Raw genomic sequence first — 26,586 nt, 5'->3', positions numbered from 1 at the left:
ACGCACTCACAGTCAGTATAGAATAGCTTCTGCCCCAGAGACCTTTTCCGTCTAGATAATATAGTTCCTAAACATCAGATACCAGATATGATAGAAGCACAAGTTGATCTGACATGCCAGACTTCTGTCTCTTTCCGCCAGTGTAAATGTCAAGTCCCCTGCACCCTCCGGTTTCACGTCAATCACACGTCATGCAGCTGCGCGCGCATCCAGGCCTCAGATTTCTGCTGACATTGCAAGATTCTGCTTTTGTTGCCACCCACATATGACACTTACATGTGACGTTTCTAGCACACACCTCTATGTTCACGCCTAGTTCACGCCTTCTTATTACGTATCACTACCACGTGTGTGTTTTATCTTGTTTCTCTCAGCTGTTACGCCTACTGTATTGGTTTCTATAATGTGACTTAAGTATATAAGCTATGTATTGTCAATAAAATATTGCTCTATCCCTTCCTACACCCCAGTGGTGGTAGGAACATGATATCCGGTTCAAGAACCATTCCTTTTTAAGGAATAAAACCCCTAAGAACTCTAACACCACGGACTCTGCCTCTTTCTTTCCGATTGAGTTATTATTGATTAAGTACTTACCTGCATAGAAATTAGGACGGTAAATCAAATATTTACCACAATCACTTCCAAAGCTAGACCCGAACCTAGATGTTGACAAACTCACCTCCCAATGCCTCACAGTCCTTGCAGTCGAAATCAATAAGGTCGCTCCTCTCCAAAGCAAAAAGGTTAGGCCCACTCCATCAGCACCTTGGTACAACAAATTCCTCTATGAAGAAAGGAAGCAGCTAATATACCTGGAGAAACAATAGATTCAAGTGCCCTCCACCAATAACTTAGCCACGCTTCGTTTTGCAAGATCCAAATACCATAAGAACATCTTACTTGGGAAAGCGTCTCACTACAGAACCCTCCTTGGCTCTGCCAAAAATAGACCCAAAAATCTTTTCGATCTCATCAAGATTCCTAACCACTCTCCCCCAACCTCCAAGCTGGAGGACTCTACAAAGAAAGCAACGGACTTTGCTCTATTCTTTGACAAAAAAGTGAAATCCCTTGTGGCTCAGGTCGCTCATCCTACCCCTCCTGAGGAGCGCAAATCCTCATCCATTTGGCAGAACTTTGACCTCATCTCGTAAGATGCCCTCCTCAAATGCATCCTCAAACCAAGCCCTCCAACCATTCTCTTGACCCATCCCTAGTGCCATTGCTATCGACTTCTATTCCCATTCACTGTCCTATTGGACCACCCTGGTCAACCTCTCCCTTCGCCAAGGCTCCCTTCCTGTCTCCTTCAAAACAGGGCACGTCACCCCTCTGCTCAAAAAACCCTCTGCTGATGCGAACGACCTCAACAACTACAGCCCCATCACTAACTTTCCCTTTCTGGCGAAGATCACAGAAAGATGTGTTGCGAAACAACTCTCTCGTTCTATCAAGGACAATGATCTTCTTGACAAATATCAGTCCGGCTTCATCCAAAACTGCAGCACTGAAACAGCCCTATTGCAAGTGATTGATGACGCGCTGAGGATACGCGACTCGGGGGGGGGGTCCTGTCTTCTTATTCTCCTCGACCTCTCTGCAGCCTTTGACACTGTCAACCACAACACTCTCCTCAACACTCTGCAACAGAGAATGGGTATGGAGGGTAATGTGCTTAAATGGTTTGCTTCCTTCCTCTCAGATAGATCCCAAATGATCAAAATAGCGAACAGCCTTTCATCTCCTCTGGCGGTAGGTCAAGGTGTTCCTCAAGGCTCTATACTTGCACTTACTTTGTTCAACCTCTACCTAGAACCCCTGGGAAATCTCCTAAGTAAATCTGGGATCCACTATCATCTCTACGCAGATGACACTCAAATCTACCTCAAGGTTGCCTCCACCCACGATCTCGCTATCCTTAGCTCAACTCTCGACTCCATTCAAAACTGAATGTCAACTCATCAACTGATTCTGAATCCCTCCAAAACTGAATTCCTCCTCCTCTCCTCCTCACTTTCTCCTCCCCCGGTTCAATCATGGATGGATCAGACGAATCTACTTAACAATAATCATATCATTGTTGAAAGCGCAAAATCCCTTGGTGTCTTACTCTACAGCAATCTCAATCTAATCCCTCACATCAATTCCATTGCAAAGTCTGCACGATACCAATTGCGACTTCTTTGGGGAATTCGTCGCTTTTTACCTGAGCATGACCTTAAAACACTGGTGCAATCGCTGGTCCTCTCCAGACTGGACTACTACAATTCTCTTCTTACTGGCCTCCCCAAATCCCACCTGTCCCCCCTGAAATCGGTCTTACACTCAGCAGCTCGTTTCATCTATGGGGCTAAAAGAAGCGACCACATCACACCGCTGCTATCCTCCCTTCGTTGGCTTCCCATCGAGGCTAGAGCTATCTACAAGACTGCCTGTATCACCCACAAGGCCTTGCACTCCTCCTCTCCTCGCTACCTGACGAATAAACTGAAAGTCTCCGGAGGCTCTAGACCATCTCGGAATGCGAAAAATCTTCTGCTTGAACCCCCCACTTTCAAGAAGGAAAGATCAATGGCCCAATCCTTTTCAGGCAACGCAGTGAGAATCTGGAACTCACTCCCGCCTCAGCTCCGGACTACCTCCTCCTCTCAGGCCTTCAAACTGGACCTTGAAGTTCTCCTCCTCCAAAGACACCTCCAAGTCTAACTCACACCCTTGCCTTCGTCTGAAGGAAGACCTCCCATTATTGGAAAGTCTAAGTCTATTAGTAACTCTCTTTTGTCTGAAGGAAGATCTCCCACTACTGATAATTTCTACTTCTCATGTCCATGGAAGTGCCTTCCCAGTGTGTTCTTGCGGTTAGAGTGTTTGCCTTTTATTGCAGTATTATCCATGTACTTGTGTTTGGTACCCTCTTGCAACTTGCACTCACCACTTTGCCCCTGTAACACACGGTTTGCTTCCTCTCACATGTTTTTTACCTTTGATACTTGCACAAGTGCCACTTTTGCCTACGTAATCGTTTGTTCTTGTGCCTGAGTGTGTAACATATATTGCAGTATCATACCACAAATTATACTCTATTTTCTCTTGTAGCCTGCACACTTGTCACTTTTTCCTCCTGTGCACTTTTTACTAACTCATGTATTTTTGGTAGCCCACATTTTTACTACCTCATGTATTTTGTTTGCTCACAAGTGTCACAATTACCTTGTCTACCTCATGTATTTTTGGTTTCTCACAATTTTTACTACCTCATGTATTCTTGGTTGCTCACAATTATCACTTTACCGTATGTAACGTAATGTATGCCTCTGCAATCTGTTGCTCGTGTAATGTTCTCAGTTTGTATCTTTTCTGTTCCTATTGTGAAGCGCTCTGACACCTTCGGGTAAAGTCCGCGCTATATAAAATTGCATAAATAAATAAAATAAATAAATAAATTGGCCAGGGTTATGGTACCTCCTCCCCAGTGTGTTCTGATAGTTTAAATGTTTAGTAATATCCCAATACCTGTGTATGGTACCCTTTTGGAACTTGCACACGTCAATTTTGCCTTGTAACACACTGTTTGCTACCTCGCACATTTTGTTTGTTTTAGATACTTGCACAAGTGCCACCATTGCCTACGTAACGTTTGTTCTTGTGCTGGAGTGTCTGCCTTTTATTGCAGTATTATACTTCTACTTGTATTTTGTACGTTTTTGTAACCTGCATACATATCACTTTTTTCTCCTGTAATGCACCGATTGCTACCTCATGTATTTTGGTTGCTCACTAGTGTCACTTCTGATCCATGTAACTTATTGTTTGCTTTTGTATTTTGTTCCTTGTGTATCACTATTGGTCCTTTTGTAAAGCGCTCTGACACCTTCGGGTAAAGTCCGCGCTATATAAAATTGCATAAATAAATAAATAAAAAAAAAAAGAGACTTGATTGAGGGAGGTGCTACATGAGTGGTGAATCATGAAATAGCAGCGTTACTTGTCTATTTTGCTTTACTAATGTATAGACTCAATTTGGGGTAGAACGCCTTCAAACTACCAGGGGAAAAATAATGCGAAATTACAGAAGCTCTGCTTGGGTGGGACAACCATAGGCTTGGCTTGGCTTATTCTTCCGAAATGCCTTTGTCCTACTTTAGTCTCTACACCGAGTTCGTGCCTGTAGTCTGACATGCTCCTCTCTGATTGGCTGTTATGTGGACTACCACAAACGTGGCGAGACAGAATCAGCCACAGGAATGAACGGGGAGCGGTTTAACTACACGTCGATGAGAGGTGGGCGTACGTTTACTGACAAGGGGTTCGGAGGTCGGCTATTCCATTGCCTCAGCGGGGGCTCTATTATTTAAAGAACATATTAGAAAGAGTGTTACGCACTATTGGTTGCCTCGGTACTCATTTAAAATATGTCATATTTGCTTCTTCGTCACTTGTTCTTTTCGTCTTGCATCACGGAGAGTATCAGACAAAAGGCTATGCACCCCGAACCCAACTCTATGGTACAGCCTAGCCAATTCTGGTCACGTCACTTCCGGCTCTCGTTCCAGTACCTTTTATTCCCGGCAGCACCCGTGAGTCCTGGTTGATGCGGCCGGCCTTGGCAAAGAACATGAAGCTGCTTGTTGCTGCTGCGCTCGTCGCGGGGTCCATTATTTTCTTTCTCTCCGGCTTCTCCGAGGCCGAAGAGAAGAAGAAGGGACCGAAAGTTACCCACAAGGTGAGTCCGTAAGAAAAGCTAAGTATGGGGCGCGTGATTCAACAAGGGTACGGCACGGCCCATGACGGGGGGAAGTGGAGGTGAAAGGTACCAGGCTTGTAATGCATTTGTACGGTCTGGCGGCGATTCTTGGCTGGTAGCGGGGTTCCTACAGTTGGGGGGGGGAGGGCAGAACTCTGCTGCGCGTGGTTGAATATTGACGGAACGAACAATCTGGTTAATAAACTGTGCACTCAGCGCGTCAAGGTTCTACAGTAAAACATTGCAACCAACTTTGTATAGTTGCAGACTCCGATTGTTATGCACACCCCCACTGAACACAGCCACAACTTGCTGACCATGCCTGTTTAATTCTAAGCCGTTTCATAAAGTGCAATCCTATCTTCCACCGTTGGTGTAGATGGTTGCTCGGCCATAGTGACACGTGTCAGTTTCTAGTCCGTCTTGTCTAGTCGATGCTTTTTCACCTGCAAGGGGGGAATGGCTCTAGGGCAGTCTGTGTGCAAGTTCTCCTTGTTGTTTTTGTAATTTGTGCTGTTATGACTAATTTGTTCTGATGTCTTACTTTTCTGAGAGAATAGTGGAATAGAACGATACCCTGTACGTTTTTATGTAAAGTCTGAACCGTCCACAGTTCTTGGACGGAACTGCCCTAATGCAGTTCTAAACCTACATTTACTCACGATGGAGAGCTCATTCTTTCTATTTGCTTTGGCCAAACTGCTCCATTTCTGTATGCAGAGCAGCTCAGTGCATCTCCACGCTGTTGGTTTTCGGTATGGTACCTGAGTAACTCGCCCCATGACTACCTTTTTGTGTTTGGTAGTGATAAAGCAAATTTCAAAGCTTTATTCGACAGCATGTCATAAAAGCAATTATTCATCCTAAGACTACACTATAAATACTACAAAGTTAAATACATATTTTTTTTAAAAACTCATTAAACCATGGTGCTGTCGCTTGCAAAGATTAAGAACAATTTATACAAAATGAGTTAAAACAATTCCATTAAACATTGGTTAAAAAAAAATTGGTCGTACATTACTCGATATGATAAGATTCATTGGCTAGCCTCTGGGGACTGCAAGGAGTGGGTGCGTATTGTCCAGATCCACCCTAGGAATTTTGCAACAGCTATCGCCATGAAGGGTGTGCAATCTGATGCGAGTATTCTTAAAGCCTCTACAAAACTGCATGTCCCCAGGTTTGTACACACTGGTTTTATCCACTTACGACGGGGCTTATATAAAGGGGACATACAAACAACAGGTGGGGTACATTCTCAACCATATGTTTACAATGATGACATTTGTCATTCTGGTTTACCGACCATTTATGAGTAAAAGCTTTTACTGGAAGAGTCCCAATTCTGAATTAAAAGTACAATTTTCTTTCATAGGGCCTTTCTATAATGTCCCAGTAAGACTCGCACAATGGCAGGAATTTAATATCAAGAAAACGGCCAGTTAACTCTGTGTTGGATCCAGTATTAAGGGCAGACAACCAAACCATGTCCCAGTACATTATTTTCAAGGTTATCTTTGACGGGAACCTTGAGACATTTGGGTCAACCCATAGGCGATCTAGTTTTTATTTTGTTAATAAACCCCTTATTTCTTTGAGCCACGGGATAAGAATGAAATCGATCTGCCCTAGTGATGTCCTTCAGGGCGGTGGCATAGTGAGCTAGTTCAGGAGTTGTCATGATCCGTCTCCAGTGATAAAGCGTTTTACGTACAGCGATGGGCACAACAAAATGATAGTAAACTAGATGCCGACATGCTGTTATTAGTTAACGAATAACTCTCCCTAAATCACATACTCCTTTTGGACAGTTAAGCAACGGAGAACTACCGTAATACCATATGCTGGTGTGAGCTCCACCGCACTATTTATCTAAATCACTTTATTGCACACATATTTTCGTTTAATCTGCGCTACTGCTCCATTAATAACACAGCCATCCATCGGTTGCTTTCAGTTTGTAGCCTCTGATATGCAAGCCTTTGAGAGTAGATCCGGTTTTATGTATCTCTGTGCTAATCTATTTCTATGCTGTATAAAAACGCTTTGCCAGTGAAACCGTAGTTAATACATTAGCAGGGATTTTTTTAAAGACCTCGCTTGAGTTGGCTGACTCATTCTACAGGTAATTTTGAGACTCTTGCTAAGCCTTTTTGTAATCAATTCTTTGTTTCAGGTTTTCTTTGATATGAAGGTTGGCGAAGAAGCAGTTGGACGAATTGTCTTTGGCCTTTTTGGAAAGACATGTCCAAAGACTGTTGAGAACTTTGTCGTCTTGGCAACTGGAGAGGTAAGGTCTGCCCTGTTGACTGACAGATACTGACCTACGTGTTTATGTAGTGCTTGCAATTGCCACAAAGATGAACCAGCTCTGCAGCTAGAACATAAAAATACAAACGCCTACCTTGGAAGCACTGGCTGAATCAACTTATAACGTGGTTGGTTATGTTTGACTGTTCTCACAATTTTCTCTTAATCATACATTCCACTCAAATGTTTTCCTAGAAGGTCACTAAAGCAATGTCATTGGTCAAGGCGCAATTTAGTTTTGGAGCTATCGGTTTTGGTTTCAAGCGAGGCAACAGAAGTGGCAATTCTGGACACTGATTTACCTGAGCACTCCTTTAGCATATCTCTTGATTCTTGTGTCTAAGACAACCAAAAACATTAACTAATATAGTTGGCATCTCTCAAACGGGTCAGCAGCTCCTCAAAATATTATGCAACCAGATTACACACCAGAATTATTGGTTATGTGAGCCTAGGTGTGGAGCTGATACAAAGTGGGTGGGTAGAGCCCTTTTCAGTGGACAGTGGTGTGAGGAGCGGAGATGGGGTAGCCTAAGCGCATGCACGTCTAATATTTTTGGCAATAGAATAACCTGATGTATGCAGGCATGCACAGTGTTGGTTTCAGAACTAGTGAGGTATGTATTCTGAAGGATAAGCGGCTCTTCTGTATAGCATTGCTCAGTCTACCCCTCTGGAAGCCAGGAGGATTTGTTTAAACATTCCATCTGGTTTTCACCGTGAGATAACTGAAAGCTATGCATAATTGTCGTGCTGCATCTCATGTTAGAGGGGCCCCAGTCCGACTGCACCAGGTGACTCAAACCACTATAAGTTTCCTGCGGAAAGCAGCACGGGACTATTAGACGTGAAACTGCCCACATCATATGCAATGCTTGACACAAACTTCACTGAGGCTTTATTTGTTTAGTGATGTGTACATATCCCTTTATTTAGGACCTGTTACTGTGCCACGAAAATCGCACTGGCCAAAGTCGGGGACAGATCAACACAGATGTAGCTTGCTGCCATGAGCAAAAACATTGAATTTACCAAGATTTGCTGAGTTGTAGGCTGCCTCGCATAAAGTTAGTGATGGGTGCCTGGTGCAAGAATGGGTCTCGTCTTTTAAAAAAGTCAGTAAAGTCCATGATCCCAGAACTGTACTTGAGAAAGCCGCCCTTTATTACCAAGGAAGCGCCCAGTGCCCTCCACTCTGCCACGGAAGGTGCGCACACATGCTATTCTCTCAGCTCCCTAGGCATCAATAGCTCTAACCTCAAATGGTTCTCTTATCGCCCTGGCTACCCTTTCACATATCACTGATAGCCCACACTTGTTGGCTCGCTCAGACATGTGCACCATCTCGCATAAAATAACACAAACTGAGCCTACTCCTTGTTGTTGGAGAAACATGGCTGTAGGCTTAGTTCAACTTGAGAACCTAATGGGTAATCCTACTGGTGACCAAGGGTGGCTAGTGGTGGTAGAACCAAAGCTGCCTGCTTGATTAACCACAGAGCACTGCTCTTGTCCTTGATCAGGCTTGGATCTTCTGAGTGTGTTTGCCTCAACTCTGGACCAATTCAACCTACTGCACAGGGGAGGGCTTAACTGGTAAGCCCCAGTCCTCCGTATTACAACTGCCTTTTAGACGAGCGGTGGTGCATCCTCACTTTCATCATAGGGTCCTGGCGTAAAGATCCCCATAGGTATTGGCATGTAGTGGATCCTTTTGGATTTCCTTCACCAAGCCACTTTGGATCGCCCTGTAACTCCACCTGCAACACAATTGTACACACCACCACAATTCGTATTCTGCTGTAGACTTTCTTTTTCCCAAAAATGCATTTGCCCCGACATCTTGTGCTATGTGTGGCATGGGCAGACACACATGCCTGGGACACAAAGCTAACTGTACCCACTGCACTATCTTTTGGTGTCCCACAAAGCTGTCTTGGGTCCACCCATTTCTTATGTATACCATCTTGGTAACATCCTCTCCTGTCAATTCTATTTTTTTAAATATATTTTTTTGCTTTTTTTAAGGTCTGGGCTAGATACAGCAGTCGAAACTACAGTTGAGGTGCCTTATTTTCTGTGTATAATTGAGGGGTTAAACACGCTGCAGTATCAGATATGCCCATGTAATGAGTTCATGATGCTTGCGACATCCTGTACAAACACTTTATGAGCTGTGTAGATGTGTGTGCATGGGAGGCATCATTTTTTCTCTCGAGTTTGGACGGTAGAGGTTCAAGCGTGGAAGGTGTAATTCAAATTATTTCTTTAGAAATATGTTAATCTTTGATGCCAATAAGGAATTGGATCACATTTATTTAAGCTGTTACACCAGTGCTTGCCCACCAGAAGACCCCTTGTCTGGCACATCTGCATTAGGGCACTTCATTTGTACTACCCCGTCTCCTTGGACACCTTTAGTGAATTATTTTATGAACTGTGATAACGCAAGATCAGTCGGGCCTAGAGCCTTGCACAGCACAAATATACATTTTCAACCCAAACTGGTCTTGTGGTGCTCTAAGAAGAGGTTGTTTCGCCTTATATGTTGGATCATGACTGTTTGCTTTGAGGTGAGGCGCTAATAAATTTCCGGATGTGCTTGGGTTACCTTGAAAAGAAAATTCTCTAGACAAGTGTTAGAGTAATTAACCAGGGAAGTACAAAATTGATGGCAGTTATTTAAACGTGAGATGTTTGTTTAATTTTGCATTTGTAATGATAACAAATATACCCGTGCGCAAGACTGTCACACGTCTGCCTGTTATGCATGGCCATCTTAGAACTTTGTAATACTGCATTCCTCAAAAGCCTCAGGCCGCCATTATTAGCATCCTCAGCAACTGTTTTTTTGGGGGATATAATACCCCCTCCTATGGGCAGGCTGTGTAATGTGCATTCTTAGAGGCTGTTCCCATTAGAACAAATATCAAAACTGTTTGTATAAAGTGTTTTTTCTAGAAGTTGTACCAGTCAAACTCTGGTAGACTCCTCAGACGGGTACTGTGGTTGATTGCATAATGTAATTCCCATACTTTGTTCTTGTGCTACCCCAGACATTCATTCATGTGGTTTGCCCCTCTCCTGTTGAGAGGACAACTTCGCCAATACACCACTCTGTTACACCCGGCCGCTGCGTAGCGGACTCCAAAGAGTATATTTAAGTTCTGGCTGATTGCAAAACACCACACTTATGCGTTTACCCTTTGGTGCCGCTGTATGGACTAAAAAACTTAAACTGTAGGCAACAGAAGATTGCACCTCTAGTGTAGCGCCCTTCACAACTGCCCTCTTCCCATGCTCCGTATTTATTGTGGCTTAAACTATGATGCAGACCACTATAGAAATAGTAGGTATTCCTTAAAAACAATGAAATATTACATCCTTGTCCAACGTGTCTCCCTGTCACACGCCAGATTGTCTCGCACTGTTTGTCATTGTACTGCATTACAGTCTCCCTGACCTCTCCCTTCCACTACAACTTGTTTTCTCTTTCTTTCTTCCATGACTTACTTCATCACTACCCCTGCAGCTCAGAAGGCCTTTTTTTTTTAATATCTAAGATCAACCCATTCATCCTGTTTTACCCAGCTAAAGCCATCAAATTAATTATTACTCGGTAAACTTGATTAGTTCTACAGGGCATATATTAATATCGTTCCCCATTTTATAAGGTATTAAACTAAGCTCGAATATTTTATCATTGCCAGATGCATGCTCACATTCTCTTTAACCTCTAGAACGACTTGCTCTCAGTTTAATCAAAAAAAGGCAAATCCAATAGTTTTGGGCTCCATATGTCAAAACGTGTTAAAACAAAAAAGGCAAATGCGGTTTTTAGGTCTCGCTGAACCAACACGCACAGGGTGTTCTGTGAGGAGTATAGTAAGGGGCTTTCAAAAATTCTCCCAAAGTCTGCAGGCGGATCGGGCACAGTGCATGTGCGCCGCGCACACAATTTGTCCGCCTGCTGCTTTGGGAGCAATTTCGCGGCCGCTTTGATCTCAGTGAGCCGCAGCGGCCACTAAACTTCAAAGTGGCCGCAACATGCTCACTATTAGCCATCCCCTCCCTTGTCCCACTTCCTGCTAGTAGTCTGCTGCAGTGAAAAAAATAAATCTTTGGAGATATATTCTTTCTTTCATTCTTCCCGCCATCTGTCTCCGTTTTTTTCCTTTCTCACACGGTCTCATTATCTCCTCACATTTCCTCTCGCTTTGTCGCACCCCAACCTTTTTTTTTTTTCTATAATTATTTTTTTTTGCTTGTTGTTCCAGCCCGCGTGTCACGGTGCCTCCTGTGTTTCCTTATCCTCGATGCTTTTCCCTCTGTGCGCTTGTGTCCATTAAGACTATGCTTCCGGATGCATCTGCCTATTTGTAATTATGCCCTACACCTTAAAGCGGTCGTCGTCCATCGTCCCTCTGCTGCTCGGGTCCCATGATCTCAGGTCGCCTTTCCTCTTTGTTCTTTTGTTTCCTTCTGCCTATTCAGACTGGCTCCCCTGCACGTTCCTATGTGCACCCCACTTTACTTCCTGGTCTTTATAGCGCCGACTCTCCATGCTCCCTGACCGCCATTGCCTGTCCCCCTCTTCTATGTTCTTGACTCATGTTTTTTTCTACTACTTATGTGCCTTATTCTTCTGGTCCGTGTACCCTTTAGACCCCTTGACGCTTTTACCCAAGTAGCGCTATGTCTATTTTTGTCCAAATTATCCATATTCTGTTTGTCTTTGAAGCCCTATAGCGCCTGGTCCTTGCCCCAAACCATTGTTCCCTCCATGTGTCGCACTGTGCGCCCCGAGGATGTCTGCACAGTGGCCGACCTGGAATGCCACTCTCTGCACACAGTGGCCCTGTCCTCTGCGGCCTAATTAAAGCCCCTCGTATGGCTTATCAGCTCCGGTGCCCGTGCACACAGGCCTGGTATTTGGCGCGCCCCTGGGAATTCACCTACACAGTGCACAGCGAGTTGTATTCTGCCTGCAGCCACGCAGGCCTATTATAGATGTGCAGCTCCAGCAAAGCCTATATTTTGCGGAAACCTATTTGGTACATCAGGCTCCAAGTTTAGAAATGTGAGCATTCTTTATTTTGAGTTATGGCCGCAGCATAGTGCAGATCGGATGTGGCCATCGTCACTGCAAAGATACACCAGAGACTTAAGTACATTGCACCCCATTGCGAAGTATGCTCACATTTCAATGTTTACAGTGAATTGTGAAATTTGTGTTTTTTTTAATTGCGAGAAGACCCACTTCTCTCCCAGAAAGTGTTGTTTACATTCTACTGCTAAATGTTAGATTACAGGAAATACACTATAACGTGGAAGGGAAGCTATGGCATGCATCTCCCGCGCTGATCTGGCATCACATACTAGAGGACCTTGCAGTGATCGGTGTGTACTCCACGAGTAGAACATGCTTAATTTAATTGCACTGCGGTTCCGGCCAAATGTGTAATGCAATGTGAGACCCGGCACTAGCAGAAACGACAGGCTGGTCACCCGTGCCACAGCCCTTAAAGGGCAAACTTAGAAGCGGGCCTAGAAATGTATGAGGCAGGACAAATAGAGTGATAGCAATGAAACTGCTGTCACTTCTTTGTAAGTTACATCATCTTTTAGCAATGCTCCATGAAACATTTAGAACATTCTGGCTTGGTGTATTTTTCAACCAACTAATATCACACATACGCAAATACACATTCTCTCTTTCTGCTAAAAGCATTTTGGGATTTAAACAAAAAAATAGTTCGGCCTGTTTTTTTGTAGTTTTATGTAAAGCAAATTTGGCCCGAAGGTATTGGAGTGCTTCACACAAGCACCAGTTACATAACACAAGGACACATCCTTTTGTTTGAGACTCGGGCAGTTTAAGTGATTTGCCCACAATCAGATGATGAGCTGATGCCGAGACTCAACCGGGGTCTCCCAGTTCCATTTTCGGTAGATCTCGCCTTTAACCAACGCTCGCATCCTTGCCCCTTGTTCCTTTAATTGTCACAGCACTGTTTGTACGACTTTAAATAGTTTCACTCCATTTGCTTTTCATTTGCGTATTTGGTAACGAGATTTGCTCGTAGGTTCCTCCGCATAATGTGGCTTTTTGTAAGAATGTATTTTCATCTTTCTACAGAATTATCAATTGAGGAATTTGAGCGTGTGAAAGAGTGTAATTAACTCTGCCACACACAACCAAACGTACACCACCCTCAGCACGCACAACCCGCCCCCCCACCTAACGGAGGGGAACAAGGGAAGACCGAATACCACATCTTCAACAATTTCTTGAATTTGAAATGAAGGGCTTTCCCACTTTAACCTGTATACGGCGGTGCCAGTGTTTCGATGTGCAGTACTAAAACGCCGCGTCACAAATCTTTAAAATTTTAGGATTTTTTTTAAGGGCAGGCTTGTCTTCGTTCTCAAGGTGTCTCAGCGTGTGTGCCTGTCTCTCAAAAAAGATTTGTGAAAAGCACAGCGAGCCAAGCAAAGGTATTTAAAATCATGGTTTATCATTAGGAAGCCCAGTGCTGCTTTGGAGAATGATGGCTCAATGAATCTCTACTTTTTTTAAAAAACATTTTTATTTGCATTTTAACATGGTACAGTAAAACGGTCATGTCATCATCGGCCCCAATACCCCGCTTGACCCCCTCCACCCTTCTACCCACCCTAGGAAAAATAAAGTTTCAAAGCTTATCGCACACCCTGTCATCCGCGCAATCTGCAAGTCTTGCAGTTCTGTGCCTCCCATGTTCCCACGCCCCCCCGGCGGCTGTGTGTACTTCGTCTCCCTCCCCCTCGTTCACAGGCCCCCATCAAGACTATATGTTCTCCACTTATTCCAGACCCTGCCGAACTTTTTTGGGCAGCTCCTCGCCTTGTATGTCACCCGTTCCGCCGCCATGTATAGGTCGAGGCCTCTTCATTTTTCACTCCCTGGTGTCGTGGCTGCCCACCAGTATTTTGCCACATCTCTTTGCTACTACTAGTGCCAGAGTCAAGAAGATCAACAATGGGCGGGTGAGGTCAATATCTTTAGTCATACTGAATAGTACTAGTTTGGGGTCTGCCTGCAAAGTGGTGTCCAGTACCTCCCCTAGCTCCCTTAGTATCTCCCCCCGAGTATGTCTGTATCTGTGGACATAGCCAGAGTATGTGTTAGAAATCTCCCTCCTCACTGCTGCATCTCAGACAATTTGTGTCGCCTATCCTCGCCATTTTATACAGGCGCACCCTGTCAAAATAGGGTCTATGTAGGATATTGAATTAAATCAGCCTTAACCGGGATTTAATCGCTACCTCTCTGGGGTGCATGAGGACCGTGTCCCAGTCTGTCGTCCATGTCACCCGCTTCACTTTCCCATTTCCTTCTGAGTGCCCCCAGATCTTCTGGCATATTATTCATAAGGGTCCTGTATGTAAGCGACACCGCTCTCTCAGGTATGTGTTCTTGCAGTAGATGGCCCTCCAGAGACGCATATTCTGGGAGTGCATCTACCTGAATATCCTCCGCTCGCCACGCATGACTCGGTTGGGCATATTTAAGAAACTGCGTAGTGCGCATGCTATATTCTTACCTAAGGACTGAACTATTTCAACTTTCCTTTCGCTGTGATATCCCCTAGCTGTGAGATCCCTATACTGTCCCATCCTGTAAAGCCTTTAATTTTATTCAATTCTGGCAGCCACGCACAGTGCCACAAAGGAGTCTGTCTCGTATGTTTTTTGTCCCATCCGATAGCCCTATTCGCTCTATGCCAAAGCATCAATGTGAGTCTGGTGGCTAGTAGTAATCTCGCTGCCCCTTTGCCCCCATATAGATAATGGTAGGGGCGGGTACCCATCGCGTGTCTCTAGTGCATATGTGAGATGTGAGGCTGGAGCATTGAGCCAGTCCTTATTGGTTACCACATGCGCCGCCCAATAGTAGGCTTCAGCGTTGGGAAGTGAAATTCCTCTGCTGTATTGGTGTCTTTGTAGCGTCAACATTGCAACTCTAGGCTGTTTACCGAGCCATAGAGAGGAGCGGACTTCCGAGTTAATATCTTGGAACACCCTACGCGGAAAGGGTCGTATTCATTCTGGAACGCATAGAGGAACTTGGCCAATGTCCTCATTTTGAAGAGCTCCGCGCGACCCAGGAGCATGAGGTGTAGGAGCCGCCATCTATTTGCATCCTCTATGAAAGTGCGCAGAATCCGTCCGACATTCGTGTCATACAAAACAGATCTGTCTAGGGTCATAACTCCCAGGTAAGTAAAACCCTCCGTGGTCGTTTGTAACCTGTCCGGGAGGTTCACCCACTGATCCAGTCCCCTTGGATCGTAGAGCACCGACTTGTGCCAATTTATATTATAGCCGGCATGGGCTCCATATTTTTCCAGCTCAGAGAAGAGCACCGGTATCGTTGTCTCCTGGCTTGTAATGTAAAGAAGGACGTCATCTGCGTACAAAGATATTTTTTCTTCTGTTGCGTCAGCTGACCCCAACCGGAAACCTCTAATATCCGGGTGCTTCGGATCTTTGCTGCTAGTATCTCAATAGTTAGCACGAAGAGCAGCGGGGACAGCAGGCACCCCTGCCTGGTTCCCAGTCTAACTGGAAAGTCACCCGACAGGGTCCCATTCACTTTGACGCGTGCCCTTGGGTCTGTATACAGTAGACTTATCCATTGTCTAAATGTAGGACCAAAACCCAGTTGCACCAGGACTCCCTCTAGAAATGGCCAATGGACCGCGTCTAACGCCTTCTCTGCGTCCAGTAAGAGGAACCAATGTGGGTCCCCTCTCGTATGTACCGCCTGCAGCCAGTTTTGCGATCGCCTAAGGTTAAATCGAGTAGCCCGACCCGGGAGAAATCCGGTTTGGTCCAAATGTACGAGATCTGGGATCACCCTCCTCAGTCTAAGCGCCAATACTGTTGCCAATAGTTTGACCTCTGTTCAGTAGAGGACGGTATGAATTACATTCTTCCGGTGGTTTACCTGCCTTGAGGATCGGAATGATTGTGGCCATACAGAGGTCCGGGGGGGAAGAGTCCCTCCTTGTCTCACATCTTCAAATAGTCCCAACATGTGGTGGGACACAAGGTCTGCCGTTTTTTTAAAGAACTCCGCCGGGAACCCATTGGGGCCCGGTGCTTTTCCTGTACGCAGCTTTGCCATTGCTTGGCGAACCTCCTCCAATTTAATGGGGGCCTCCAAGTCTGTGGCATCTGCCTCTACCAGTACCGGGAGTTTGATGGATTCCATGTATTTCAAAGCATTTTCCTGGGTGCCCAGGTGTTATGCCTCGTAAAAAGCCCTGTAGTGTGCGGCAAACGCCTCTATCTGGTGTCTGATCCAGTCAGGTTCCCCAGTGTCGCATACCCGTTCTATCCAGCGGGCATCTCTCTCCCTCCTGCTCAGCCATGCCAGCAGTTTGCCTGATTTATCGCCCACATCATAGAGGCGGTGGAGCGTCGCCAGTGCCTGGGTCTTGGCCTTAACTGTTGCCAGGTCTCTCTACTGCGCTTGTGTGTCCATCAGTTGACGGAGAGTCCTTGCAGCCTTCCCGTCATGATAATCCCTCTCGAACCTTGCTATTTGGGCTTCCAGTGTCTACTCTCGCGTTTCGCCTTCGCTATTCTGCTTTGGGCTCTATCCCTCATGACCGTTTTAAAGGCTTCCCACAAGGTCACCTTGGATGCCACTGTGCCCTCATTGTCTGCCATACAGACTTTAACATCTGCACGGATGCCCTTCAGTAAATTTTTATTCTGCAACTCCCATGCTGATAGTTGCCACACCCTCTGACCCTGGGTCCTTTTCTCCACCATCACCATCAGCGGTGAGTGATCTGAGATCCCCCTGGCTTTGTACTTGTCCGAGTCTTCTCTCGCTATCAAGTGTCTAGCCAGGAAGAGGTAGTCTAATCTCGAACCTTATGTGCAGCTGAGTAGGAGTAGGCCCGCTCTGCCACATCCGTCATTCCTATCGCATGAATCACCTCATTTAGGGCTGTCTGGTTCTGACCTCCTCCCCAGACTCTGGTCCTATCTAGGGTCTGGGTCATTACATCAGTCACCTCCCAGTATTTGTAGTGTCTGATGTATGTAGTAGAATCTCCGAGATGCCTTTCCATGTTGCTGCCTGCAGTTTGGGTGGGGCATACGCTGACTCTATTGTGTATTCCTCCTCCATGTGCCTCTCACCCCCACATATGTTCCCTGCGGATCCACCCATGTCTGGCCTATCTGGAATGGTTGTGATTTCCTCACTAATATTGCCACTCCCCTCGAGCCCTTGGTGAACCCTGCATGCGCTGAGACTTTGTACTGTCCTCTCGCCAGGAAACCGCATTTGCTCCCCATAAGGTGAGTCTCCTGCAGTAGCACGATGTCTGGGCCCTGCCGCTTAATGTACGCGTTTACCAGGCCCCGTTTAATTCTACTACCTTGCCCATTCACGTTCCATGTCATTATCGAGAGACCCTCCAGATCCTGCCCCTCATCTGTGTCTACCCGTCATCCCTCCAGGTCTTACTGTGCGTGAAGTCCTGGGCGCTCCCTAGTGGAGTGTCCTGCTGCGTGGCAAGTGTGGCCTTCTTAACATGACTTGTATTTTCCCCCTCCAAATGCTTCAAAGTGGAAACATTCACAACTCTCCCGCGCATCACCCCCTCCCCCCCTTCAGCCTCAAGTTCCACAGAGCCAAGACTGCCGGCGGAGAGGGTCTGTCGCCCTCCCTCGGGACCCCCCTCGTACAATCAACGTAACTGATGCGTGGCCCTTCTTTTGCCCAGTCAACTTGCAATGCCCAATAGTATAACACTTAACTTGAAAAGAAAACTAAAAAATAAAGGGGTGTTTGTAACTTGCGTGTCCCCTCAGCATCGAGCTGTGATCTCAGGTGCCTGTTCTGTCCCTATTCAGGAGTGTGAGTCCTGTGTCCCAGTGTTCGGATCTTCCGCCAGTGCGGGTGTCTCCTGCTCCATTTCATGAATTGCCGTTACCAGGGGATGTAAAGAATGTCTCTCCTCCTTCTGACGATCTGCCCCAGTGTCATCCTCTTCTTCAGAGTGAGCTTGCCTCTCCAGGCAGCTGAATCTAGACCCCATCGCCGCAGCTCTTTCTGGTGACTTCGGTTTCGTCCTCCTTCGCCCAGAGGCGGTGCGACCTGGATATGGCGTCATCTGCACGTTTTTCCTGATCTGCGCATTTCTGAGTCTTTGGAGGACTCCGTCGAAGTCTGTCGGCTGCCATCTCTTCTCGAGCTATATTTCCTTCGACCTCCGCCCCACGGAACTGAGGGCGTTCCTCCAGCCACTGCCAGGCCTCTTCTGGGCGGTTGAAGAAGTCTTTCCTTCAAATATCACTTTCAGTTTCGCCGTGAAGAGCAACATGTATGTTATGTGCATGTCCCTCAGCTTTGCTTTTATGGCATCATAGGAGCGTCTTTGTTTTTGTACTTGGCTGTAATCTGGGAAAATCATAATGTTCGTATTCTCTAGGCGGAAATCCCCCTTCTTCCTAGCCTCTCGGAGTATTAGATCTCGGTCAGCAAAGTAGAGGAATCGTGCAATAACCGGTCTCTGTCTTGGCTTCGCCAGCAGTGCCCTGTGTGCCCGTTCAATAATAAAGCAATTTGAAAACTGTGTTGTCGGAAACGTCTGCAGCCATGAATGTAGATAGGTCGCCATGTCCGCCCCTTCGATGCCTTCTCTAAAGCCCACAAAGCGTAGGTTGTTGCATCTTGCCCTGTTTTCCGCGTCGTCCACCTTCCAAAGCAATTGTCAGTGCGATGCTTCTAACTCTATTGTGTGTTCCTTCCTCCATGTGCCTCTCACCCCCACATATGTTCCCTGCGGATCCACCCATGTCTGGCCTATCTGGAATGGTTGTGATTTCCTCACTAATATTGCCACTCCCCTCGAGCCTTTGGTGAACCTCCGCCATGTCCTTCTGGAGGGTGGTGAGTCTTCCGCCTCGCTGATCCTCGACTCCGCCGTCGTCACCCTCTTCGCTCGGTTACGAAAGTCTTGGCGCAGTAGCAGCACCTCCGAGCCCACCTCACCGATCTTTACCTCCAGTGCAGCCCGTGACTCCTGGATATCCGACCTGGACGCTTGTATTGCCCCCATCAGCAGGTCGGTGACTGAACGTGCGCCAGAGGCCGTAGCTGTGGCCTCTTTCTGTGGACGGGCAGTTTCGTAGTTATCTATAGTCTCCTGTCGTGATGGTTTGGCTATCGGGTCTTTCTTCCCCAGCTTTCACCCTGCCGGATCTTCACTCCCTTAGACGTCTGTCCTATTCACCCCATACCACTCTTTTGTCACCTGCGAGCGGGGGGGTCACCCTCTGCAGGTGCCTGTTATATCGTCCTTCCTTACTTCTCTGTCCCCCCTTCCTTGGTGTACCGTGACACCCCCGGGGCCCGCTCACTGTCTGTTGGCCCAACTCCTTCTTCGTGCCCCCAGTGTCGCCTGCGGCGTAGGTCTCCTGTCTGGCTTGCGGTTTGTCAGTCTCCGTTTGGACTCTTTTTTTTCTTCGTGGGCGCCTCCTCCCTCTAAGGGTCTTGTCCTCCCTTCTCTATCGTCCTCTGGTTCTTAAACCACTCTACTGGGCCGGGCCCAGTCTCTGCCTCAGTTGGCGAGGGAGGGAGGATGTGGGGTAAGGGATATGCAGGGGGCGCGAGATCTGTCTGGACCTCCCCGGGCTTCTCTCTGGAACCCACTCTTATTAACTCCTTGCCAGCCGCCCTGTATATTTTCACCCGCTGTCTTCCGGGGGGGACCCCCTTAGTGTGCGAGACCACACCGCTCCTCCTCTTCACTGTATCTGACCCCTGCCGAAAAACCTTACTGTGTCTGTAGTTCTGCTGCGAGACCTCACACTGGCGTCCTTTTCAGAGCTCGCCCCAGGGCGTTAAACTGCCGCAACGTGCTCTACCGCCCCGTAGGCCCTAGACTTGTCCGCCGAATCCAGGCGCCGCTGCCGTCTTTGGGGGCCCAGGTTCGCGCCGCCTTGCTCCGCCGTTCTGTCTGCCTGTGGTTCCTCCCGCAGCTGCGTCCAGTGTGACCGCAGGGAGACTCCCGTTCTTTGAGGCGTCCACCCTCTCTCCCGCAGTTGGAAGACTCCCGATGATGCCGTCTGCGTGGTGCCCCTGGAGTGTTCCACCAAATACAGCCCTCCCCCCCCCCCCCCCCCCCCCCCCCGTCATCCATCGCCTCAGTGCCTCCGGGTCTCCACGCCAGCTCAGTCATGCGCCTGGACAATGTCTTTCACCCGCTTCTGCACTCAGCTGCACCGCCGGGCTCCTGGGTCAGATCTTCAGGCCTAGCTTTGTCGGGTCGTGTGGTACCCCCAGGGCGCAGCTCCGGCGATCTGGCTCTCGCGGTTAGGGCTGCTCAGCTGACTGTCCCGTCCCGTTGCTCCCACAGTGGTATCTGGTTCTAGGCGGCTGTACTCCGTCAGTGCCTCTGGGTCCCTCACACCGGCTCAATTGTGCGTCTGGACCATATCGCTCACCCGCTTCGGCACTTAGCTTCACCGTCGGCCTCCTGGGTCCGCTCTTCCTGCCTAGCTTGTGTCGCGCCGTGCTTTGCCCCCGGGGCGCAGCTCTGGGTGTCGGCGGTCGGCCGCTGTGCCTCTCTCCCTATGCTGTTGTCTGCTGCCACGTCTTGGTGGTGTAGTCTGGCTCTCGCGGCTGGGGCTGCTCGGGTGTCTGTTCTGGCCCTTACCTCTCTGCTGGTTACGCGCTCCTCGCCGCCATCTTGGGCCTTACTGCCCCCGTGGTTCCGGGTTCTAGGCGGCTGTATTCCTGTGTCGGTCCTCCAGTGGCATCTAGACCTTCCGCCGGCTATTTACCCCGAAATCTGGACTTTTCAGGCAATTCCTAACGTCTGCTTCAGATCAGCTCTCCGGAGCGGAGATGTGAGTCTTTACCGGCCATGCTGTTGGCAACGCCACCCCCAATGAATCTCTACTTTTGAGGCATAAAATGTGTGAACCATGTTCTAACGATATGAAGTGTAACCTGAAGAGGTTTTAAAAGCCTCCATGTCCAAAGAATTCCCATAAAGTAACGGGATTTAATTGGAGGCTGGGCCACCATTTTCGTACTGTGGATGAGCAAGAGATGCAAGATTTCTAAGATCCTGAAGCAGAACGTGATCTGCTGGCCAGTGGGAATTTTGAAATTAAAAATGACATTTGAATGTCTATTTTAGCGTAAGGTTCAACAGGAGTCTGTTTTCCCCTGTTTTTTTTTCTTCAGTGCGTGTGAAGTTGGAGTATGTGAATTCATGATATTCACACAGGCATTTAAAGGTGTTTTAGAGGCAAGGCTAGAAGCAATTCTACCAACTTTTTTTTTTTTTTTTTTTTTTTTTGTGGAATCATCGTTTTTTGTACGTCGAACTAGGATACAGATTTTACGAACTATTGAAATTTATCTGAAGCTATATTGCTGTGTGGTCAGAGTGAAAAGCTTTAAGGGATGTACCTGTGACTGGCTTGTCCCTCTTGGCCTACCCGTACTTTACCCAAACCCTGCCCAAGTTACTTGTGAAGGTGATTGGGGGAGGGGGGTATAATGCTTTCTAAAACCACCCACTCATACTGAGCTATGTTGCATAACTTTTGTCATGTCTAGGTCTTAATTGCAACTATAGATTATGTTCTTTCGCCGTCAAGCTGTGGTTTTAAATGTTAAATGGCAATTTTAATTTGCATGAGTTACTGACTGTCGATGCTTCCTTCCCCCATAAACACATTTTAAATTCCTTGGCATATATATATATATATATTTTTTCTCTTCCAGAAAGGTTTCGGGTACAAGGGCAGCAAGTTCCATCGTGTGATAAAGGACTTCATGATTCAGGGAGGAGACTTTACCCGAGGAGATGGGACAGGAGGTGAGACTAGGGCAGCCTTTGTGTCGGCAAGTGTGACCTCTTGCAACAGTAGTGCATGCAGGGGTTCCTGTGTAACTTAAGGAGCATTTTTACATCCCATTGCAGATGAGCAGTAGAGTTTTTTTTTTTTTGAATGCCCATCTTTACCTTCAATGCAAAGCCACAATCTCCCTGTAAAGCTAATGCACCAAAACTCTACAGATTATTTCTTAATCTCGTATCTGAAATATCAGCTCCACTGCGAAACAGAACATTTGGCTCTTTATAGTTTGACATCAGCTGACCTACTTATGTGCTTTAACAAGGTCGCACCCCTATTGCTAATGCTCTCGTTTAGGGAAGGATGTCCCATTAGATCCCCAAGGAAATGGGGAGAAATGTTGTTGGAGTTGAGAAGCGGACAACGTCCTATATCCATGTGGTCCTGGTTGAAGGATGCCATATGATTTAGCAGATTGGAAACCACGGCCACCGTACCTAGCTTGGGAGGTTCCGAACACCCAGCTGCCCTTCATTATTGGGGCCTCAGCGATTTAATTCCTACGAAGTAGGCTTGTAGTTCTGGGACCTCTGTTGCATGTAATTTGCTGGTCTACACTAAAGGTGGGATTGGGGGAGGAAGGCGGAGTGAGCGTGTGTATCTCCGTAACAGACCTGCGCCTCAAGCTTTTGATGCATTGTGTTCTCATCATATTCTCAGTTAGGGGTCTTTTTTATGCATTCATCATTGACCCGTGTTTATGATTTTGGCAGGTTTAAAATGTGATATTCGATTATTGAGAACTGGCAAAACATGTGCAATAGACATCTCTATTCAAGGAAAATCCTACGATGGATAGGAAATAGATACAGATCTGATCACATTATAGAAAGCGCTTTACAAGTGACATGTTCATGTTTATCTAATAGCCTGTAACTGTAATTAGAAGTCTACTTCATAGTACAACGAGGGTCCATTACCTAAAGTAAAAAACTGACGCTCAGGATTAAAGAAGAAGAAAGTAGGAAAGAGAAAATAAGCTTGGATAAGAAGAAAGATGGAAAACTAAGAATGAACAGACCACAGAATAGCCACTATATTTGGGTACATGGTTGATCAATAAAGAGCAGAGACTAACAATGGACCGCTTTTAATTTGGAGGCTAAGGCAAGTTTAAATTAACAAGATTTCTTCAGTAGATATGAATTGGTTTCCAAATTGACGGAAACTGGTATCAGAACTTCGATGAATGAATGTTGTATCCAATATGTTGGAGGTTAGTGTGTGGTGTATCTTGGTGGGAATACAGTTGTGAGCATGCTGCTGACAGCTATTTGGTGTCTGTTCTATATTGGTGGTTTTCAGAGTGGGCCACTTGCATTTCAGTGGACGTTTGTATTTCTTGCCCCTTTATCCTAGCATTCATAAATGCTTGTTGGTAGACTTTTTTTTATAATTCTTTACGTTCTTCATATCAATTCACTACAAACCTACCCCAAGGCGCAGCCACGTGATCTTATAAAGAAAAGGGCGTACTAACCGAAAGGGAGAATGTAAGCACATATTTAGTAGCTACTGGACACTACCTGCTATTCTCACCCCGTACTACTTGGACTGTTTCTCACCTGTAGCAAAAGACATTTGATCCAAAATGATAGCCAAATGTTGCTGCTCTCTGCTTTTACTAAGTAAGATTTACGTGGCTTTAGTTCTAAAACTAAGTCTTTGTATTGATGTGCGAATATATATTGCATCAGATCATGCTCTTATTCGTCAAAGGTAATAAGCACTCAAGATACCGAATTTATTTGCTTTAAGATCTTGACTTGGACTAACTACATAGAGTTAAGGGGGATCAATAAAATCCCTTCAAGGGATCACCCATGTCTGATCCGATCTTTACCTTGGATTTCTTTTGGAGGGCACCAAGTTGCTGTCTAACTTATTAATGGCCCTGTTGTGGTGTTTGCTGCTTTTGTGATCTGGTATAGTAGCAAATTGCACATTACTTCTCTTGCCTTTACTCTTTCCAGGAAAAAGTATCTATGGTGACAAATTCCCTGATGAGAACTTCAAGCTGAAGCACTATGGACCTGGATGGGTCAGCATGGCCAATGCCGGCAAGGATACAAATGGCTCACAGTTCTTCATAACCACTGTGAAGACCTCCTGGTTGGATGGGAAACACGTCGTCTTTGGAAAAATCATAGAGGGAATGGTAATGACTGATATTTTGACAGTATTTTAACGTCCGTCATTGTACAGTTTTTTCATTTGCTGCTGGGTATGATTGGTATGATTTGTGATGCTACTTTCCACCCACTTTAAGACTACTTGTGTTGGTCTAACTTTCTGACCTTTTAGTAAATAATTCTTTACTTTGCCATAAATGGTTATGAACGTGTGTTTATATACATTTTCATGAGGATGTCAAAACGAAAACCTAAACCACCACTGTGGTGGAGTGATCTGCCTTTTTCCCATTGGTTTTGTCTGTTTCCACTTTTGTAAAGTGGAACTCATTTAAATACCGGATTCTTGCCTGGCTGAAGTGGAATAATTGCAACATAAGCGTGGAAAATGTCCTTACTTTCCCAAATTGAACTGATGCCACTTGAAGTGTAAAAGAGTAACTTAATAGCCTGAGAAATACCGAAAAATTTTAAGTGTTTACTCTATTCATCTCTTGCAGGACATTGTGAAGAAGATCGAGACCACCAAGACAGATGGACGAGACAAGCCATTGAAAGACGTTATTGTCGAAGACTGTGGTGTGATTGTGGTGGAGAAGCCCTTCGCGATTGCCAAAGAGTAACAAACCTGTTTACTTTTTGAAAAAAAAGCCAAGAGGCTTTCTGGACAGACTGGTAGTCATTTTTGGATTATGGCTTCTTCTGCTCCCATCCACGCTCAGGCAGCTTTGATCTACCATTAGCTGGGCTTGATGGTCCCAAATTAACACTTGTTTAATGACTGGATTTGTAGTTTGACGAGCAACTATAAAACTTCTCTTGCCTGAAAAACCAAAAGTTACTTTGGCATTTGACTGCGAGAAAGATGACCTGGAAAACCTAAGGTTGTCACTGTAAGACATGCATCATTCCAACAATTGATATTGATTAAAAACCCACATCAAGCTTTCAATTTGTTTTGAAATAACGTAATCAATAAAACATGAATGTGTTTTTTTATACTTATATTGGGCTCTGCATTTTTTTTGTTCAGTAGCTTGTGTCTTTATATGGATGTACAAAATCAGTGGTTCTCAAACTTTTGCCTCCTGAGGACACCTATTGAGTTACTAATCGAAGCAGTGGACCCCCCAGGCAATTTGTACGATTCAAATTTCAAACATTAAAACTGTAACAAAAAAAACATGTGTGCACACCAAACAAGTACTTGATATACTAAAGCTTTTAGTGGTTTATATTTTAACAATTGGCACAATCGAAAAATGTTTATAGGAAGGTTGGTGCTGCATTTCTGCGACTAACTTTTCAATATTTGACTTTTATTTTGCCGCTAAGGCTCCTGCTCCTGACTGGGCCAGACTGGAACCAAAAGCAGCCCTGGCAAATGTGATCAGACCAGTCCCCCCTATGGTGCACAGTAAGTGCAGTGAGTGAGCCTGGCCACTACGAAGCTGACTTTGGAGAGCTCTCCCACAAAGCACATTTGGGGGGGGAAATGGTGCATTCTACAACACATTTGTCATTGTATACTGAATTGTATTCACTTTTAAAGCATAGTAAATGATGGCCTTCCTATGCACCAATACAACAATCTTATTGGGGCTCTTCCTTGAATCCTCACTATCATCATCCAACCATGCCTCTATTCTCTCAATAGCACCCCTGTCACATGTATTTCATTTGTTTTGTAGCATCTCTCCTACTAGTGTAGGATGTCAGCACTTTACTTCACTCGCATACAGAAACAATAAATCGCACATGTCAATCAGTGTATAGAAAATGTTACAAATGGAACTTCAAGCTGTAGGATCCACCTGTCATACATACTGGTAAGCATTTTTAAGGGCGCTTGGTCTGCAGAAGCACAACTTAATTCTACCCAGACATACCTTTTTGGCAGCATCAGGAAATTGAAAGGACTGGGAACCGATGGCATACCAACTTGTACCATGGAGTTTGCTTGCAGCTCTTTGAGGCAGTCCATAGTTTTAGCTAGATTATGATTGTAATTTATGAACTACACACAGTAACAAAATCTGTCAAAAGCAGTAACCCACTGAGCTATGTACAGAAAAGTTTTTTTTATTAATAAATGAATGATACACTTTCTTTACAGCAGGCATATTAAGCCTGGTCTACCTTAGCACCTTGGCTGCTAGGTGTTTTCCCCCTCCTGTGCTGGAAATTGCCATTTTGCTGGTGTCATGACAAGCTCAGCTCGTCATCAGCACAGCTCAACTGTGCATCATGACGAGCTGAGCTCGTCATGAGCATCGAAAGGGTTAGATGAGTCAAAGCTGCTACTGAACGTAACTCCCATCTCGCTCCAGCAGGTACATTAATCCCCCCCCCCCCCCCCCCCCCCCGGCACATGCACCCCATAGGGGGCGACCACTGTACAAAATGATTTGATGACTTGCGTCAGGCTTTCTGGTTCAATCTACCCCCTTT

The 26,586-nt window shown here is 46.0% G+C and overlaps 1 protein-coding gene across 1 annotated transcript; it reads left to right on the top strand.

The window, feature by feature from the left end:
• Positions 1–4,243: 4,243 nt before the first annotated feature.
• Positions 4,244–25,140, top strand: PPIB (peptidylprolyl isomerase B). The gene is made up of 5 exons (XM_086959208.1): positions 4,244–4,726; positions 6,927–7,040; positions 21,870–21,963; positions 23,977–24,161; positions 24,636–25,140. The coding sequence occupies exons 1-5, from the start codon at positions 4,595–4,597 to the stop codon at positions 24,756–24,758; spliced, it is 648 nt and encodes a 215-aa protein (XP_086815334.1). The 5' UTR covers positions 4,244–4,594; the 3' UTR covers positions 24,759–25,140.
• Positions 25,141–26,586: the final 1,446 nt, after the last annotated feature.

Source organism: Lissotriton vulgaris, chromosome 2_2 (assembly GCF_964263255.1).
Source record: "Lissotriton vulgaris chromosome 2_2, aLisVul1.2, whole genome shotgun sequence".
NCBI classification, from domain to species: Eukaryota; Metazoa; Chordata; class Amphibia; order Caudata; family Salamandridae; genus Lissotriton; species Lissotriton vulgaris.
Note: the sequence above shows the minus strand (reverse complement) of the source record. Positions and strands in the feature narration are given on the sequence as shown.

Excerpts from the sequence above, each read along its gene's own strand:
- PPIB (XM_086959208.1), top strand. The coding sequence starts at position 4,595 with ATGCGGCCGGCCTTGGCAAAGAACATGAAGCTGCTTGTTGCTGCTGCG. Across the intron at positions 21,964-23,976 it reads CCGAGGAGATGGGACAGGAG|GAAAAAGTATCTATGGTGAC; the intron begins GTGAGACTAGGG and ends TACTCTTTCCAG. Across the intron at positions 24,162-24,635 it reads GAAAAATCATAGAGGGAATG|GACATTGTGAAGAAGATCGA; the intron begins GTAATGACTGAT and ends CATCTCTTGCAG.